The following is a 19,142-nucleotide window of genomic DNA, read 5'->3' as shown; positions in this document are numbered from 1 at the left end:
GATGTAGCTGGGTAAGAGATGTAAACGATGACCGTCAGGAGTTACAGACAAACTGCACTGATCAAAGCAAGTGTGATCTTCATTCTGCTGTTTGGAAATTCATAGGGTATCCATGTATTCTCACCCAGCCCGGGTCTACCCAGAGCAGCGTGCGATCCATCACGTATACGTGCACTTCTTCTGGTACGTGTAATCAGCAAGCCTATGAATTATGTTGATAAAAAAAATTTGTCGCTTCCCTTGTGTTATTATCATACAATGCATACAAGCTGCATTACAAACAGCTCAGAATGCGGAATAAAACTGGAGCAACAACGACATCGTAATAGATGACAAATCATCACATATGACCAGTGAAACTCAACTTATCTCTAACAGGACATTATTGTAACAGTTCATGGAAGTGCTTAAAAAGTAGCACATTTGGAGAACTCCTAAGGCACCAAAGCAGAATTAGGTATAACAGTGCCAGGGTGTTGATTGCATTTGTATACCACATAACAAGTTAATTACACGCATTAATGACCAAATATCACGAAAACAACATACCCCAAAATAAACCATTGCTTTCCGCCGTCGTTTGAAGGAAACGGCTGCTTCTCTATTACTGGTAGCATTGTAAGATTTGTGTCATCGACAAAGGTCCATATTAATGGCGAGTGGTACTTAGGTGCTCAAAACTTTTGACATCAGCAGAATGATCTGGATGTGTATTTCAACGTTTTAAAAGCATTGAATCTCGCCATGGTTGGATTATGAAATATCACGTTGGGCGTAACATAAAGTACTTCGGGCGACTGAAGTCAACAAATTGTGACTGTGACCTTCGTGGGAATCGTCATTTAGCTTATTTATATTGAGAATTTAAGATGTTTGTTTTTTTCCTTTTTCTCATAACCTAGTAAACTTCCGTCTATATTTAATTTCCTTTTCGTGTCAGTTGTTGATTGTTATTGTTGCCAGGAAGTTGTATCGCTTGTTCACTTTTATTGTTGGAAGTGATATACTTTTAACGTTATAAAACTATTGGATTAAGATATATCACGTTGGTCGTAAACAAATACTTTGTGCTACTGAGATTCGGTACAATTGTTGCATTCTTCGTTTAGCTTCTTTCCAGTTGTTTCCAGTGAGAATTTCATATTTTTGAACTATTAATTTTTTCTCATAACCTAGTAAACTTCCGTGCGGATTTAATTTCCTTTATGTATAAATTATTGACTGTTATTGTTGTCAGGGACTTGCCCTCCTCTTGCAACAACAACAGTCTCAGTAGGTTTGACAGGAGGATCAGAAGAATCGTCTTCAACAAAGGCAAACGGTAAGTTAGATTTCCGCTTCTGGTATCGAAATTTAGACTTTTTCTGTTGTTTGGACAACTACAACTTATTTGGTTTATTTGGGGCAAGCATATTGTATAGCTTTTTTTATAGCTGAATAAAAACGAAACAATGAACATTCTTAAAATTCTTGAGTTTCCTGTAGCATTGGTAGACGATAAAATGCAATTATGCAATAATTCCTGCATACCTGCATACTGCTCAGCTGCACCTACAGGGCTCTGTAAGACCAACACAAAATACTATGATAAATAGGGTATAAATATCAAAGTACAAAATCCATCGACCATTGTTTCTTGTACTCAGTATACGATGTCAATGTCTTGCCCACAGACTGCATGCACAACGTGAACCCAAATTAATTAAGTTCCCTATTAAAATATCATGTGCACAGCAGTTTGGTATAGAATGTTTTGTGTTACCGTCCTTTTACCTTAAGTTTTTGAGACAAATTTAACCAAATTATTCTATCCGTGACAGCAATCACTCAAGGCTGGTAAGAACGATTTGAATCGCTCCAACCAGCGTCTTGCATGTAGCGTCAAAGGGAAACATTCTTTGGCCGAGTGGTTAATTAAGGAGCATGCTTTTCACTCTTGTCAACTGTGTGTTCAAATCTAGCCTTGAACAGGGAATTTGTAGATTCCACTGCTTTCAATGTTCATGGGAGATTGGTGACAATAAGACACTCGTTTCTACAACCTAACGTTGGTTGAAGACCACTTGTTTTCCATCCAATGTGATGTACATATCTCTAGGTAACATTTAGGAGTGTTAATCAGTCAAATGACCAGGGTGGGTGGTTTTGCACAGCCACTCCTGCTTCCCCCACCCATGAAACTGACCTCTTGAGTATTACGGTCGAATAAATAAATAAATGTGATGAAAACAACATCAATGCCATCCGAGTGGATGCCAGATCTGCTTTCAACGATGTCTGTTTCTAATAATTTATACTCAGCTATGTCAGTCAACCAGTGCGAATTTACTCCTAGATCACCCTTGTATTACTCAAAGACAACGCAAAATTCGTCAATAAAACGTATAATTTTCAGGGTTAAGTAAGCAGTATTTTTCATAACTTTTAAGTTAGTTTGACACCAAAGGCCCCGTTTAGGTACAGTGACAACTTTCTTTTGTTTTTCAGCAACGACATACCAACCCACTATGACGTCATACGAGACCACGTTGCCAAATAACGGCCTCTCTTTGGAAAGTACAACTCGAGATATCTATAATTTAAAAGAGGAACTAAATGGTACGCTAATAAGACAAAATAAAATAGGAGCAGTGTAGTCGTACCATGCAGATTGCAAAATGTTTAATGATAGATCATCTTGTTGGTAATAAAACAGTTACCAACAGCCACTAAAGCAAGGCTCATTCTTGGACATGGAATTTGCCGATTCACCCGCTATCAGGAATCGTTGGGTTTTGATGACAAGGACTTGTTGAGGACCACTTGTTTCCTATCACTATGGTATGCAATATGCCTGTCTGTATAGGTCACATGATGAATAGTTTGTTAGTACCTAGCCAAAGGTTGGTGGTTTATCCCGGGCCCTCTGGAATCTTCCACCAATAAAACTGACATACATTCTCAAACAAAACATTTTTGAGTATGACATTTAACAGTAATCAAAGGAATAAACCCAGACCTATGTATTTATTTATTTCATTATTTCATTTTTGACTAACGTAATACTCAAGACTTTTTGAATATTACGATTCTTTTAAGTCAGTTTTGTGGGTGGAGGAAACCGTAGAGCCCCGCATAAACCACTAACATTTGGCGAGTTGCAAACAAACTTGTCTCAATAGGATGAACGCCATACGTTGATGGAAGACAAGTGATCTTCAACGAATGTTAGACTGCATATACGACCACACGAGCTTCGGCGACGACCTATTGTCACTAAGGCACCATAAGCAGTGAGAGCGAGAACATGTACAAATGTGGAAATGTTTACCAATCTTGGTATTATCCATGGTAGAATTCTCGTTATCTTGACCAGATTTCTTCACAGGTACGGTTGTAAAGACTCGTATATTACCCAAAGACTGTAGAAGTGATTTTCAGAAGTTTGTCCTACAAGTTTCTCTTTCTCCCCAGATACCGGTGCTATTGTGGGCGGGGTTATCGGAGGACTGGTGGTGTGTGTTGTGATCGGGGTTCTACTCGTGTTCCTCTGGAAAAGACGGTAATTCCATTATTCGTCCAGATTTTGGTAACATCAAAATTGGAACGTTAATCAATTTTTGATCAATTTTTGATCCAGGTCAAAACATTCTAGTTATAACACTTGGTGAATTTCTCCTATATTCCTCTGTGCTGAAAACTTTTTTGTGGTGTCTGAAGGACTATAGTGGAAAGTAAAATTTGCGGCCTAACACATGAATTCGTCATAATTATAATGCCATTTTTCCCCATCGACCTTAGGCAAGTTACTGACGAACTTTCCCATCCGTGACGTAGAAATTTGGTTATATTGGATGAAGACAAGCTGTGTTCCACGGACTAAGACATTGACACGAGCAACCTCGACCACTTGTTGTCACCAATGCCTCGAGAGAAATAGCAGCGGAAGAATTTACCGTCTCTGTTCAAGGTCGGAATCGTCTGCATTGGACAATATCACCTTGCCACTGAAAAACTCAGCACATAAGTGTTTGTAAACTTTTAAATGCCAAAGTCACCCATGGATTTCGTTTGTTTGTTTTGGTCAGGTCCGCACAGAAGCCCCCTATTCCTCAAACACACAACCGTGATGATGACGTCACGGAGGCACAGATCGTCAGCCGACCCAACGCTGGTTACGACAACATTAACTCCCGATACTCGCTGTACCAGCTTGAGAGAGACGACAATGGCACACCCTGGAATCGTGCTGCAGAGACGAATGTCAGCGACTTGTACTCCAAGGTCAACAAAACCGGAAGAGCGGCCAACACTTCAGGAGACGCTGCATTCTCGGTTGGATCCGCCGCAAGAACAAATCACCATGGCGACTACGACCGAGTACAAGGGGAAGCTGCACATTTTAAAGTGCATGGAGATTACGATCACGTGGTCAGACATTCTTACGGTGAGAGCAGTTCTAATGACGTTATTGGCGGTGTCACGGGAAATGCTGACGTCGACATGACGTATAATCAGTTGCATCGAGGCAGGGCAGTTCCAGCCAGGACTGAGACCGAGGCTAATCCTTATGATGTTCTGAACAGGGCTAACACACGGGCAAAACAAGATCTGGACGCTTGACTAACTGCCAAGGTGGTGACTTGTGAACGTAAGGGATTGCGACAGTGGCAGTATAAGTAGTTCAAAAGCTGTTCCATGAAAGGAAAAGTGGCTGTTTGACGTTTGTAGTTGGACCACGTACATCAAGGACTGAAAACACTTTCCTTACTGCATTCAATTGGCTTTTGGAATATTACCTATTCAATTCGTTCTGTCCTATCACGTTTGCTTTTGAGGGCTCGCCCTATACACATTAGCCGGCCTGCAATTAAGTGGTTTATTAATCAAGAAGATTTTCCAAAGAGTCCAACTCAAATTCGATGATTGGAAGTTAAGACTTTTAGAAACCAAGTCTCCATCCTTTTAATTTCTTGGAAAATGTTTTGTCCTTTGTGTATACTACATTATTTCACTGCTTTTAAATAATTTTTATACGTCTACAAAGCTCATAAATAAATCCAAGTATCTCTAGGTTTGCAAGCATGGATCTCAACTCTCCACAGTTGACTCACCTGTTGCATTGTTGGTTAACTCATCATGTAATTTGGGATACTATGCAATATTTAGTTACTGTATGAAAACATACGACTATATACTATCCTTCTCAAATTTTATGTGCATCATTTTGTTTATATGTATATATCCTGTCTCACAGTTGTAATTTTATAAATTCTATGTTCTATTATCAAAATGTGCATGACGTTTTACATGCCTGGTTATTTCTCCTATATCTCCATAAATTACGAAGGGATGTTTCTGGAACTTAAGCAAGACGTGTAAAAAATGAGGCGTGTTTTAAAACAAATATGCTCATTTATTATCAAAACAAAACCATAACGAATGTCTTCACATCCATTGGGAAACAGGCAGGTAATATAAAAACTACCAACTTCATGCGCCAAGGTTTTGGGTCGTACTTCTGGTAATTTGCATGTAAAGGCTTATCTTACATTTCATATGGACCACGTTTCCTGTTGTTATGCACTTGATGACTAAACATAAACTTACATATTTTAAGTGGACTGAAAGCAGGAGATACTTAGAAGTTTTAGTCAGATCGCAGCATTTCCACTACATGACTGCTGTTATTCATGTTCACATACTCTTATTTTAGGAGTCTCCGTGGCCTAGTGATTAGCGTGTTGGTGCAACATAATTACCCGGTAGCTTCTAACCAGTGGTCGCTGTGAGATTATGTCCAGCTCATGCTTCCTCTCCGGTCGTATGTGGAAAGGTCCACCGGCAACCTGTAGATAGCCATCGGTTTCCCCCTGGCAGTGCCGGGTTTTCATTTCCCCCACCTTGATGCTGGCAACAGCTACACTTTTTAGAAAGGGGAAAATCACCAATCAAATAAATAAATAAATATACTTAAACTGACACTGAGTGTCAAAACTTTCTTGTACGCTTGTCAATCGAAGCGTCGATTCAGACATTCACAAACCAATCTTCAACCGAATAACGAACGTTCCAGGTATGTATTCCAAGATCACGTGTGTGATTGGCGAAACATTGTTCAATACAAACCACCGAAGCCCTATCCCTCTAACAGTAGAATGGTTAGTCCTCCACATGTCATATTATGAACGTTAATCCCTATACTGGCCTCACTGGTCTGCGTACAGGAGTTATGCCTATAGCTTAGTAATGCCTTAGGTTATGGCACAACCAAGGCTGAAACAAAGGAGAAAAATAAACTATCCGATTTAATAGCCTGTGCTTATTTTTAAAATGCACCTCCATAAAAATATCCAGATTTCACATTTTCAAACGGAGTAAAACTGTGGAATTCAGACACACGCAAAGTAAAACTAGTCTTTGTTTCGTAGAAGCACGTGGGGATTTCAAACCCTGATGACATTGCTTAAAGCATGGAGATGAGTGTGTACAATGTTACACGCCCACAGGAGGCACTCGGCCATTTGTGTACACTAGGATGCTGAGTGTCCAAGTTTTGAAAAGCAAAAATCTGGAGATCGACTGTCATATATCCGCCTTTGACACCTCCTGAAGTCAATATGTCGAAGAGTAGACGTTTATGGGGTTTGTCTGAAGGCCCTCAGCACATGTACACTCAATGACACAGGATGATAGTCGAGAATTGAACCCACAGCGATCGCATTTTGTGTAAATCTAATGGGTCTTTGTGTTGCGCAGATAAAGTCGTCAGTTTGCCACAACAGTACCAGGAATAATATGTGAGCGTACGTCACTCTTTCGTCGTGATCGTCATTTCAATGAAACAACAACAAAAGCCAAGGGTTAGGACAATGCATATTCAGGCTACATGCATGCAAAATATCGGATTAAATGGGTTTTGTTAAATTATTTTTAGTGGATGGAACATAGTGATTTTATACATCGAACATATAAGTACATGTACGTAACTTCTCAGCAGCCATTTAAAGAGTGAGTGAGTGCTTGGGGTTGAACGTCGTACTCAACAATTTTTCAGTCATATGACGACGAAGGAATCCTTAGGGTGCATGCACGTGTAACGTGCCTCCTTGTTGCAGGACGGATTTCTACCGCTCTTTTATTTAGTGCTGCTTCACTGAGACGACTTACCGAAGGCAAGTAAGCCGTCCCGCCCAAGCAATTATACTGATACGGGACAACCAGTCGTTGCACTATCCCTTTCATGCTGAACGCCAAACGAGGAAGTTACAACTTCCTCTTATAAAGTCTTAGGTGTGACTCGATCAAGGATTGATTCTAGATCTACCGGCCCCGAAGCGGACGCTCTACCAACTGTGCTATCCGGGCCAGTACCGTTTGAAGAAGTGCACATCATTCACACGTCTACTTTTAATTATGCCGAGCAGAATCCAAAATAATTATGCCTGCAGCTTTTGTATACTATTAGGGAAATGTTTAAACATTTTGAAATTATCAGTCGATAATTGGAATAATCAGGGAGATAATAATTATGGACATTTTAAAATCTATATTTTACCAATTTTCTAAAATTTTTGATTTAATTACATTAAACGAAATGCAAATAGTAATAAATTTTTGTCGACACATTAAACAAAATACTCTTTAAAGCTTTCTTCCCACCTGATGTATTTCTGCTGGGCTATTTTGTACCATTTTGCTTACATTTGTTAAAATAAAAATTCTCTAAAAAACCAAGATAGTCTTGGTTATGTTGGCAAACAACAATGTGAACAAACCGTGTTGATATGGGTTATCTCATATCATCAAGTTATTGGGCAAGTTTTATGCAAATTAAAAACGATTTTGTAAACTAACCTAGACACCGGCTTTGAGCTGCTGAAACAGCTACTTTTCGAACCTTACGTCGAGCACTCCGATTTCCTCCACCCATTAACCTCAACGCGGACGTATCAGTATAGCGTAAATAAAATATATGTGACAAATTATACTACAAACAGCAGGAGTCTTGGAACTGATCCTTGGGATACTCTCGCTTTAGGTGATACAGTTTTAGACAAGGTATATTCATCGACAACCGTCTCCTCACAACATTCTAAATCACTAATCAGCCCATAGTGAAAATCTTTACTTGTGCTGCAAAGTCCTGTCCGGTTAAATGATCATTTTAATTACAACCCATTATTACCTCTCAGCGGCCCATCTGGTTATTTATATTACGCATGACAAGAAAGAGATATAATAATATAAGTACGTGTGCAGTTTGATGCTTATAGATAACAAATAGCATAAATTTGAGATATTAAGATAAAACTAAGATGCAGGCCTCCGTGGCCGAGTGGGGTAGCACGTCAGCACGGCGAATGACCCAGGAGCCTGTAAGTTCAAGCGCAGTTCATGCTGGCTACCTCTCCGCAGGTACGTGGGAAGGTCTGGCAGCATCTTGCGGATGATCGTGGTTTTCCTCTGGGTTCTGCTCTGTCTCATCCACGATAATGCTGGCCGCCATCGTATAAGTGAAATACTCTTGAATACGGCTTAAAACACCAATAAGATAAAAAAAAAATTTATAAATATAATTAATATGAGAATGGCTGCAACAGACATCCAATATTGGTACTATTTGTTATTACAATAAAACGGCAGAGGAATTAGCAAAACTGCATCGGAAAATGCATTTATTCGTGTTGTATTGTTGAATTCTAATGTATACATCCTATGTTTATTTTGACCACATTGACACTTTTAAGCACACTTCTATCTTGTCGCATTGTTTTCTAGTATTATATTCACAACTGCGTGCATTTATTCTAAAATTACACCATACCTATATTCAGATAACAAAAACACCATTTATAATGGTTAACGCTCAGTGTGACGTAAATAGGCTATGAGTAGCCTGCTATTCCTATAGTACACTTTACCATGGAATGTAATCTTTGAGTTCATTCTCGTATGTGAGAGTTGCTAGAGTCACATTTAAGTATGGAGCCTGTTTCTTGGACGCAATACTTCGCAGAAATTGTACCAAAGCTTAATAGGGCAAGAACAAGTATACTTGTCGATGAGATGTTTGTGTACTGCATAGGTGAGTGTAGTGTCATGCCTGTTATCTTTGGCATAGTGCTTCACTGAGGCAGCATACTCCCCTAGCGTCCTTGCAGAAAGTGTGGAGATTGTCTCCAACACGTACGCGCATTCAAATTTTTCAGGCTGTAATTCTACGTTAATAATTATCATGAAGAACCGGACTGATGTATACAATTGTCCTTTTACAGTGGTAAAAGTCAGTAACGCATTTGGCTGTAGGGGTGTTCATCTGCCACGGTCTCTCGTTCCCCGAGAACCTCGTACAGCGGATTCTGGTCGGAGAGTGGCGTACAATACCCATCATCCTCTTCACCAGTGTTAAAAGACCTGAGTTCGGCCCCGTGATCCATTCCTGTAAACTGAGAATCTGGCTGACGAGTCGGCCTGAAAATCGGCGTCAGATAACTACCCGCAGTATCATAAGTCAACATTTCCGTTCTGTCTTCCAGGCCCTCGGGCTGATCTTGTCGAGTCTGGAGATCAACGTGGAATGGTGGATTCGTCAGGCCAGAATTGCTATTTGGCAAAACGCTAGGGGCGTCTTTCCGAAAACTTCGTCGTGACATTTGTGTTGGTCTGCTAAGTTTAAAAGAGAGCAAATAAAACAATGACTGAGTTGTACAGCTCTCCAAAAGGCGATGAATTTTTAAAATGTAGCATATATATTGTTACTTTCATCTGTTTAAGTTGATAAGATATAAACATATTTTTCTCTATTGTTTAATTAAATAAGTTATTCAACTTAAATAAGGTACTTCAACACCTAATGAAATTTCCATACCTTTCTATTTGTGTCTATAAACTGAGCCTTACAGCTATAATAATGCAAAAGGACTGAAACGATGTTTCAGACAAAATAACCGATCGACAGGGGAGACATAAACTCGCTCATGGGATAGTTAGCCACGCCCACAAGAATAAACGCAGAGGACTTTTGCCAAGTCTGACACAGGATGCACCACTGTATCTTGCACGGTTAGTCTGAAAGAGCTACCAAATAACATTTCTCCCTCATGTTTGTCTATATGCAACATTTGCAATAAACACACAGCGACCATGTTATTCAACTTGTTGATCATTTATACAGGGTAAACAGTATTATTACATAGGAGGAATTTTTAGTGGTGTATCGGCTTGGGTGATGTATCCAGCTCTGTGGTGATTGTGAAACGGGTAGTTAGAGTTATCCCCCTTGGTCCAGCTGTCTCTCCCTGCCGTGAGGTCTTTCCTTTCACAGTCTGGCCGATGTAAAGAGCTAGTTCATTAATCAACGTTCTGATTTTAACTCCCTTCCATCACACCCAGTGATAAAGCGGGCACTAAGGTTATTATTGTTCCGTTTATCTTATATTTATTGTCATTGTATTTATAACATATATAAGTAAATTATCAGGGAAAGCATTCCTGTATAGCTTTGGTCCGTTACTAGCGTTAAGCGGATTTTAGATTGTCTACACTTCTTCTCGGGCACAAATTTGCCACAGTTTTATTGGTACTTTCATCATATTGGTGACCTTGGGAAGTAAATTGCCGCATATGCTTTGTATTTTGAATTCTTTCTTAGCAAAGTACTGTTGCTGTGTGAATATTTGTTTCATATATCAACTTAGCTGGCACTCGTCACAGTCTCTGAGGAGTAGCGTGGTTCTTGCCCGCGAGCTGTGTTTAATACATGCAGTCACAGTGCGGCAAGGCCGTGGAGGTGCAAGTGAGACTTTATTGCGTATCATCTATGTATTTCTCTAGAGATATGGACTACCCATTGAATTTCTCAAGGAACGCGTGTTTGACGTATCATCTATGTATTTCACCAGAGACATGTCTACCTTCAAATTTATCAAGGAGCGGACATTTGGTGTATCGTCTGTGTATTTGGCAAGAGATATGGGCTACCTTTGAATGTCTCAAGGAGCGAGCATTTGACATCCCCGCTTTGTTTTTGCGTGGGGTGAACTAAATAAGCTGTATGAAATAGAGGCTGATTCATCCTGTGATGGTAAGGCTGATGTTCAGCGTCCTTGTGAGGGTCTCGTCAGTCGTTTGATGTAATTTTCAGTAATAAACATGTGGCCATAATTCATCCATTCAATTCAAATTAACGTGTTTCTTGAATTTATTCCATGTTTTGTTAATGCGTGCTAATAGTTGTTAAAGTGCTTTCTTTATGTCCGGATTATTGAAATCAAGGGGGTATATATGGAGTCAGTGAAATGAAAATAGCATGTATATTTCAGTCAGAGTTTCACACATATATGAAAATAACACAATAAAATACTCTAAATTGTACATTTCTCTTACAGAGCCGAATAAGTTAAAAAAAAAAACGTTTCTGTTATATGTGCAGAATTGACGTTGACATCAGTGTTGATACTCACTTGAGACTAAGGCTTGATACACTTCTGTCCAAAAAAAAAAAACAGACAGTACTCGGGCCCAGAATATATTCATAGCTCAAACTCAATGATAACTTTTTCATTTATTCTGGGATATGCAAATTCTAGGTATGTCAACTTTCAGAAATATCACAGCAATTTAACTACACTATTTTTGTAGAAATTAACTATTTTTTCTGGTTTCTTTAATAATTTCCAGTGCTGTAAATACGTGCATGGCGGAATCCTGTAAGTCATCCCATACGCAAAGGAAAATGAATTTGTATTAATGCCATCATAGTGTCTCCGTATTAGGGTTCAAATCCATTGTACCACATTCTTTTCACAAAATTCCGATAGCGGATTAAGGAAAAAGGGCGATAAAAGGTTTACAAAATACGTTTGCTTACCTTCTCTTCCATATATACACCGACACAAGGCAAGTAACCAAGGCAACACAAGTGACCACACCCGCTGTAATTACTGTTACAGCCACATCTAAATCAGAATTTGTTAAAAATCATCCTGTTGGTCAGTGATGTACATTGTGAATACCGTGAAACAACTATGAGGGGAAGAGCTGAGGTGGGCGTTTGTTGTTTGAGGTTAACTTTTCATAACACACAATGTGTTAATTAAATCCCATCTATTAACTCTTTGTTCATTTATTTTTTCTGGTTGGAGTTTTATGCGGTACTCAGCGTTGTGGTGGGAGGAAAACTGGGCAGAGCCTGAGGAAAACCCACAACAGGAGAAGAGGCCAGCTTCTGGCAGGATTTGAACTCACTGCAATCGTATTGTTAAAAGTCTCCTGGGTATTCTGCTGCGCTAGCACGCTAACAACTCGGCCAAAGAGTACCTCCCTCCCCCAGACGATTTAGAATGATGTGCAGGAATAAAGAACGGCATTTCTTTTTAGAGCTGAAATAATCTATTCTTGTATTCATCTCCAAGCATATACATTATTAAAACAGTCAGTCAGTTTATCATATGGTGTATTTTGTAGTCAAAATTTTATCAGCTCTTCCTCAGGTAAGACTGAAATTTTACAGAATTACCTTTCCTCTGTCTACCCGCAAGTGGCACATGGAAAATTGATGTTACAACAACTAGCTTCGCATACAGAGGAAAGATGGTTTTAGGAAATGTCTGTGTTATGCAACGAGGAACTAAGAATGTGCCGGCTAATGCTTGTGTAGACGATTACAGGTAATCCCACGACTGAATGTATTATAGAAACTGCTTTATTTTGTTTGAAGTCTGAAGGAGCGAAGGCCATCCAGAATACTCCCACCTTGTTGTTCTTTATACATATACAGTATTCCACATGTATATGGTTTCAAATTTCAAAGAGAGAACCCTTATTGGTAACAATAAGCGGCCGCGTGCGTTCACAGATCGCTTAATTGTTCTTATATAAAGTAAACGAGACATCACGTGACTTTTGTCACTAGCAGGTGGTTTACTGTATGCATGGCTACATGCTTTCCTCCTACACTAAAACTAACTTGTCTCGAGGAACGGGGAAACGCTTGAGTATTACGTTAAAACTTAATCAAATAAATAAATAAAACTCACGGCTAGATTTCTAAATACTGATGACCACATTAGCTTTAAGACTTAGTAAAACAGAACTTACCTGTACTTTTCTCACAAGATGCAGAAATTAGTGTGGTGCTTACACCTGAGGACTGAGTCAGTGTGAGCGTGGAAGATGATGTAACTTCCGGTAACACCGGAAGTGTTGCCGTTTTAGTTCTCATTTGAAACTCTATCACAGATGTTCTTGCCGTCGCTTTTTCATCTAAAAAAATGATTAAATTTACCCAGTTTTGTTTTGATAGCACTTAGAAAGATCAGAAATTTTACTTACACTTTACTCCAATGTTGGTCAAGATTCATGTTCACCGTTAACAGTGGAAGGCCAAGGGGTGCAAGAGGTAGGCATTTACAGGTCGATATAGTGGTAATTAGGGTTATTAATTTTATTCAATCATTTGATAGAAGTATTACGCCGTATTCAAGAAAGTTTCACTTATATGGCGCCGGTCAGCATCATGGTGGAAGGGAGGCAGGCAACGTCCATGGGAAATCCACGTATAGAATAAAGACTGCATAGAATATTCACTCTCTGAGGTAGCTACATATGAAAGAAGTTTACCTGGTTTCTGTCCATGCGCCGTATGAGAGGAACAGTTTACTGCAACAAAAACAGACACCACATAATTGTTCTTTTACCAAGTTTGAACTATTACTTAGTTAATTCCATCATTCATTTATATGTGTATTTATTTGGTACTTTACGTCGTAATCAATAGCATTTCCTGTCCCCAGTGTGACGGATGTAAGCTACTCGTCAAATGAGTTCTATAAAAAGTCGGCTGTAATGACTAAGGCCACCTGCCCAACTGGGTTCCCGTTTGTCAGACTGCAAACTTTCTCCCATAAACCTGACTGTGATGCAGGCACAAACCTGACATTCACAAAGGCACAAACCTGACACTGACACAGACACAAACCTGACATTCGCACGGGCAAAAAACTGGCATTGACACAGGCACAAACCTGACATTAATACAGGCACAAATCTGATGTTAATACAGGAGCAAACCTAACATTGACATAGACACAGACGAGTGAATAACACAGACACAAACCTGGCATTGACACAGTCACAAACCTGCCAGAAACCTTACATTGACACAGTCGCAAGCCTGACACTGACACAGACACAAGCCTGACATTGACACAGTCACAGAACTGGCATTGACACAGACACAAACCTCGCATTGACACAGTCACAAAACTGGAATTGACATAGACACAAACCTGGCATTGACACTGGCACAAACCTGACAGTGACACAGGCACAAACCTAGCATTTACACAGGCACAAGCCTGACATTGACACAGGAAGAAACCTAGCATTGACACAGGCACAAACCTGGCATTGACACAGGCACAAACCTGACATTGACACTGGCACAAAACTGGCATTGACACTGGCACAAACCAGATATTTGCACAGGAACAAACCTGACATTAAAACAGGCACAAACCATGCATTGACATAGGCACAAACCTGACATTGACACAGGTAAAAACCTGACATTGACACTGGCACAAAACTGACATTGACTCTGGCACAAACCAGATATTTGCACAGGAACAAACCTGACATTAACACAGGCACAAACCTGACATTAACACAGGCACAAACCTGACATTGACAGAGGCAAAAAACTGGCACAAACACAGGCACAAACCTGGCATTGACACAAACACAAACCTGACACTGATACAGACAAAAACCTGACACTGATACAGACACAAACCTGGCATTGACACACGAACAAACCTGGCATTGGCACCGGCACAAAACTGGCATTGGCACAGACACAAACCTGGCATTGACACAGGCAGAAACCTGGCATTGATACTTGCACAAACCTGACAGTGCACAGACAAAAAACTGACACTGACACAAGAACAAACCTGATCGCTGTCGTAAACCTAAACATAAATCCAGGAAACAGTTCCGTCATGAATCCGGGACAAAATCCCCGGCGGACAAAAGCCCCGTTGTCTTCATTTACCGACAAAAAATATCCGACAGTCTAACAAACATGATGTTAAATATTTGTTGACGGGAATTCATATAGTGTGACATATAAGTTAAATATAAGTTTAATCAACCACTATACTCAAATTGTGAGGCTGAAATATTTCAGTATTACATACAAGTTATAGCCTGCTACGATTCACAGCATCACCTCACATCTGCCATAAGGTATCCATTTTGAGTCGGTTTACAGGCATCTCATGTAATTTTATGTACTCATTATAAAAGATGTATTTTAAAAATTTTGATTATTTAGAAATTTAAACCAGAGCATATTATAGTTCAAAAGAAAACTATTAATTTTTGAATACTCTTAATACTGATCAAGAGGTTTCTGTCCAGCGGGGAATTTTTCCGCGGGGCCTTTGTCCGCGAGAATTTTGTCCATCCTCCTTCCTTCATACATGTAATGAAACAAAACGAATTTTCATTTCAGTGTAAAACAATAATAAATAATGTATACATTTATTTGATTGTTGTTCACTTGTTTTGTTTGTTCAATAGGGAAACTGGTTACCTTATCGCCCTTCACCAGTTATCTGACAAACTCAAAGCCACCGTGAAAAGGATTCAAGCTTGCAGAGGGTCAGTTTTTGAGAATGGCATTAACCAACAATGGTATAAATAAGTAAATACATATAGTACCAGCTTTAATACATCTTAAATTCGGAAACACTAAATTGTTGCCATAAAAAGCTGTCTTCTGGTTCCGACAGGTTCTCGCCATGATGTGACTGATATTTTTATAATGTGGCGTTGAACATCAATTATGCATTCATTCCGGGGAAAATGGTTCCACGTATACATACCCTTTTGACAGAAATTTCCATTCAATCTTTTACACGGTAATTTTATTGGTGTTCCATCCGAACCACCACATATCAAACAACAGACACCATAACTTTCAGAAAGCGTACACAGGTCGAGTGTCATGCTTTGCTCATCGATACGATTTGGACACAATCCTGACATAACGGATGTAATAAGAACTCGATTGCCTTTAGGGCAATGTCCACTTGCCCCTGTCCAGACACAAATTGGGTCTTTGCCTGTGAACAGAAATGTGTGAGATCATTTGACTATTGGGAGGATGTTTAAGACGAAGAAGGTTTGGCTTGATTTGATTCCATTTGATCTTATTCAGTTCATAGGCTCCCGTTGAACCAAAGCGCTAACACTGCAGAGATAAGAAATTATGAAAAAGAAAAACAGCTGAATAAACGCGGCAAAGACAGTAGAGACAAGAGTCATATAGCTTCGCAAATATAAGCTATCAAAGTGAAAACTTTCTAAGCCGTAAATAAGTGTTAAAGGAAAGCCTGCAATACCATTATTCTTAAAAATTATCTTTGGTTGAATTAAACACAGTGTGATTGCAAATTAAAATAGGTAAAGAACGGACATCTCTCAGTTTTCTTTTGAAGACTTGTTCTGTGTTGCAAATATCTACTTCAACTATACATGCGTAGATGTCATAGAGAACTAGAATGCATGCAATGTTACGCTTTTTAAGGACAAAGAGTGAAGAATCTGTGTCACTGTCCACAATCTCTGGCACTTTACTTGATAACTGCGTCTAATTCCGCTTAATCCGGAGCTTGCGGCGTGTTAAATGCTGAAGTAGAGGGCCATTTTGGAGAAATGAATAGTTGCACTCAAAGCGCATCCGGGATACACATTTTCATCTCCCACAACTTATAACCGGGCATGATACATGTACACAATCTGCATAATCATTTAATTTATTCGCCGAGAACATTTGGTAATCATTGGACTCCTTCTCTTTGTATGGATCTGTTCTAATTTCGTACTTTATATACTTTCTTAGGTGATTTGTGTTGAACGTTATTTTGCGAATTGGCCGTAGGATTTTTTGCGATGACGGTGGTATACGATTGTCTATATTTTGACGCATGTGCAAATGATTGACGGATGGTATACAAATGTCTATATTTTGACGCATGTGCAAATGATTGACGGATGGTATACAAATGTCTACATTTTGACGCATGTGCAAATGATTGACGGATGGTATACAAATGTCTATATTTTGACGCATGTGCATATGGTTGACGGGTGGTATACAAATGTCTATAATTTTCAGTGTCTGTTCCACAACAAACCTATTTCGGGACATAACAATGAACAATCGTTAGGAAGCACAGCTGGTGTGTCAAGAAATACATCTGTATATAACTGCTGCCAATCTGATACCATTTTATTTAGTTGCTGTTATATAGGCCTAGCAAGAATTACAACAATATCTCACTAACCATTACAATCTTGCCATATTAAATGAACACTGAGTAGCAATATAGAAAACTAATTATTTCTGCTTTACCTGAACACCTTGTTATGTACTTTAGTTCATTAACCACTCTAAAAACTTTAAGAGAAATCAACCGTTTTTCTGATTTTAGACTGATGTGCACTTCTTATGAGAGGTACACCTTTTTCGGCAAAAAAATTAGACCATATATGTAAGTCTTTACTGTCACTGTTTTATGAATTGCACTGTGGTCGTTTTAGCTGAAAGCGTGACACAAAAATCTGGAGCATAATAATTTTAAAGTTGTTAAGTTTCTTACAGCTACACGTATTCCCGTGCCAAGGTAAACACCCAAGAAGAATAGGTTTTAACTAGCTCTATATCACAAACACTTGTTAAGATAATGTAAATCACATGCAGAATATTATTTACCACAAAGTTAGAATATACACGTAGATGTTTTCTACGTAACCATAGCTCGGGGTAGCCAAGAAATAAGATTTTGTTCATAAGGCTCCTCTAAATACACAGCTATAGTGTATTAAAACGTTGGCGTGGTAGACAGCCTAGTAAGGCTGCCGTCATAGGCACCTACTAGCGAGACACTGTTACCGTTAAAACTGATCTAACGTGTTCCTGAACACAAGTCTTTAAACGCAATTTAATATTCCTCGAAGCCAAATGATTGCATGCTACACAAATGCAGAGCACCAGTTGGTCTATCTGCAGATCAGTTTTCAATTTCACAGCAGCAATGGTTTCTGGCCGTGTGGCCTTCAAAATGGCAAATAAGCCCACACTTTTTCGGGGTTTAACGGCAATTTTTTTACAGACTGTAGAAAAATAAAACTAATCAGATTCAACCAGCGGGCCGAACAAGATCTTACCTTGGGTATGTGGCAGTTCTTGGCTTGTAAGGTAGAGGGATAACCAAAACGACATGTAACTCTTGAAGCCCATGGTTGTTCTGACCTTTCCAGGGTAGCACCTTACTTCCTGTTCACGGGTTACTACACGTAGTCACATCCTTTTTCATTCCAAGAAGGTTCATATATATAAATATATTAAAATATTTTAATAACAATATTGTATGTGTTATTTCTAAAAAGAACAATAAGACCGTTGTATTGTGCCGTCGTCTTGCTGGTAAAGATTCGATACATCACGGAGAATAATTCTATATGCGCTGTCGTACACAAGTTCCTTCATCTTCATCGATTTTATTGTTTTGTCTACTTATTATTTCTTTTTGATAGATTGAAGTATATTTACTAATATACTTTTCATCTGATGCTGTATTTTTTGCTCTATTCCTCACCCCCCCCCCCCCCCCCGCCCCCTCCCGTAAATAGCTATGGTGAAAAGATTCCTGTGTGCCAAAAATATCTATATCAGGGGGATGCCCGTATCCTGTTGACATCCTGTCGGGCATTTCCGTTCTTAAGTCCGGGTTACTATTTCCGCCGATTACGCTGAACTGGTGCGGTGTTACATGTAGGCATGTATTCTATTGACATCTGCTTAGAAGCTGATTTACTGCGCAAGAAATACACACTACAGAAATAAGAGTTTCGGTCTGAAACCTTTCTTTAACAGTTCAGAAACGCGTCCGGATGTTTACTTAAAAAAAAATTATGTTCAGTAAATATGTCTTTCTTAGCAGTACTATAATTTATATAGATATATTATTTCTTCATTCCACATCAAAGGCATAGCGGGTTCAAAACCAGATCTCCTTCGCTTGTGTGCTTCACAGCTATATTTTTGTGAATCTGGCCAGGCTCTGTGGATTTCACGGTCCATAAATTTA

The 19,142-nt window shown here is 39.2% G+C and overlaps 1 protein-coding gene and 1 long non-coding RNA gene across 2 annotated transcripts; one reads left to right on the top strand and one right to left on the bottom strand.

The window, feature by feature from the left end:
* Positions 1 to 2,376: 2,376 nt before the first annotated feature.
* Positions 2,377 to 4,838, top strand: LOC135461792 (uncharacterized). Its single transcript, XM_064739024.1, has 3 exons — positions 2,377 to 2,598; positions 3,454 to 3,541; positions 4,068 to 4,838. Exons 1-3 carry the CDS (start codon positions 2,508 to 2,510, stop codon positions 4,600 to 4,602), a joined length of 714 nt encoding a protein of 237 aa, XP_064595094.1. The 5' UTR covers positions 2,377 to 2,507; the 3' UTR covers positions 4,603 to 4,838.
* Positions 4,839 to 11,851: 7,013 nt separating this feature from the next.
* On the bottom strand, positions 11,852 to 15,985 carry LOC135462206 (uncharacterized). Its single transcript, XR_010443444.1, has 4 exons — positions 15,873 to 15,985; positions 13,603 to 13,641; positions 13,081 to 13,245; positions 11,852 to 11,939 (listed from the first exon to the last, which is right to left on the bottom strand). It is a non-coding gene; the product is annotated as an uncharacterized LOC135462206 (long non-coding RNA).
* Positions 15,986 to 19,142: the final 3,157 nt, after the last annotated feature.

Source organism: Liolophura sinensis, chromosome 1, assembly GCF_032854445.1.
Source record: "Liolophura sinensis isolate JHLJ2023 chromosome 1, CUHK_Ljap_v2, whole genome shotgun sequence".
NCBI lineage: Eukaryota > Metazoa > Mollusca > Polyplacophora > Chitonida > Chitonidae > Liolophura > Liolophura sinensis.
The sequence above is the reverse complement of the archived record's forward strand: the minus strand, read 5'-3'. Positions and strand labels throughout refer to the sequence as shown.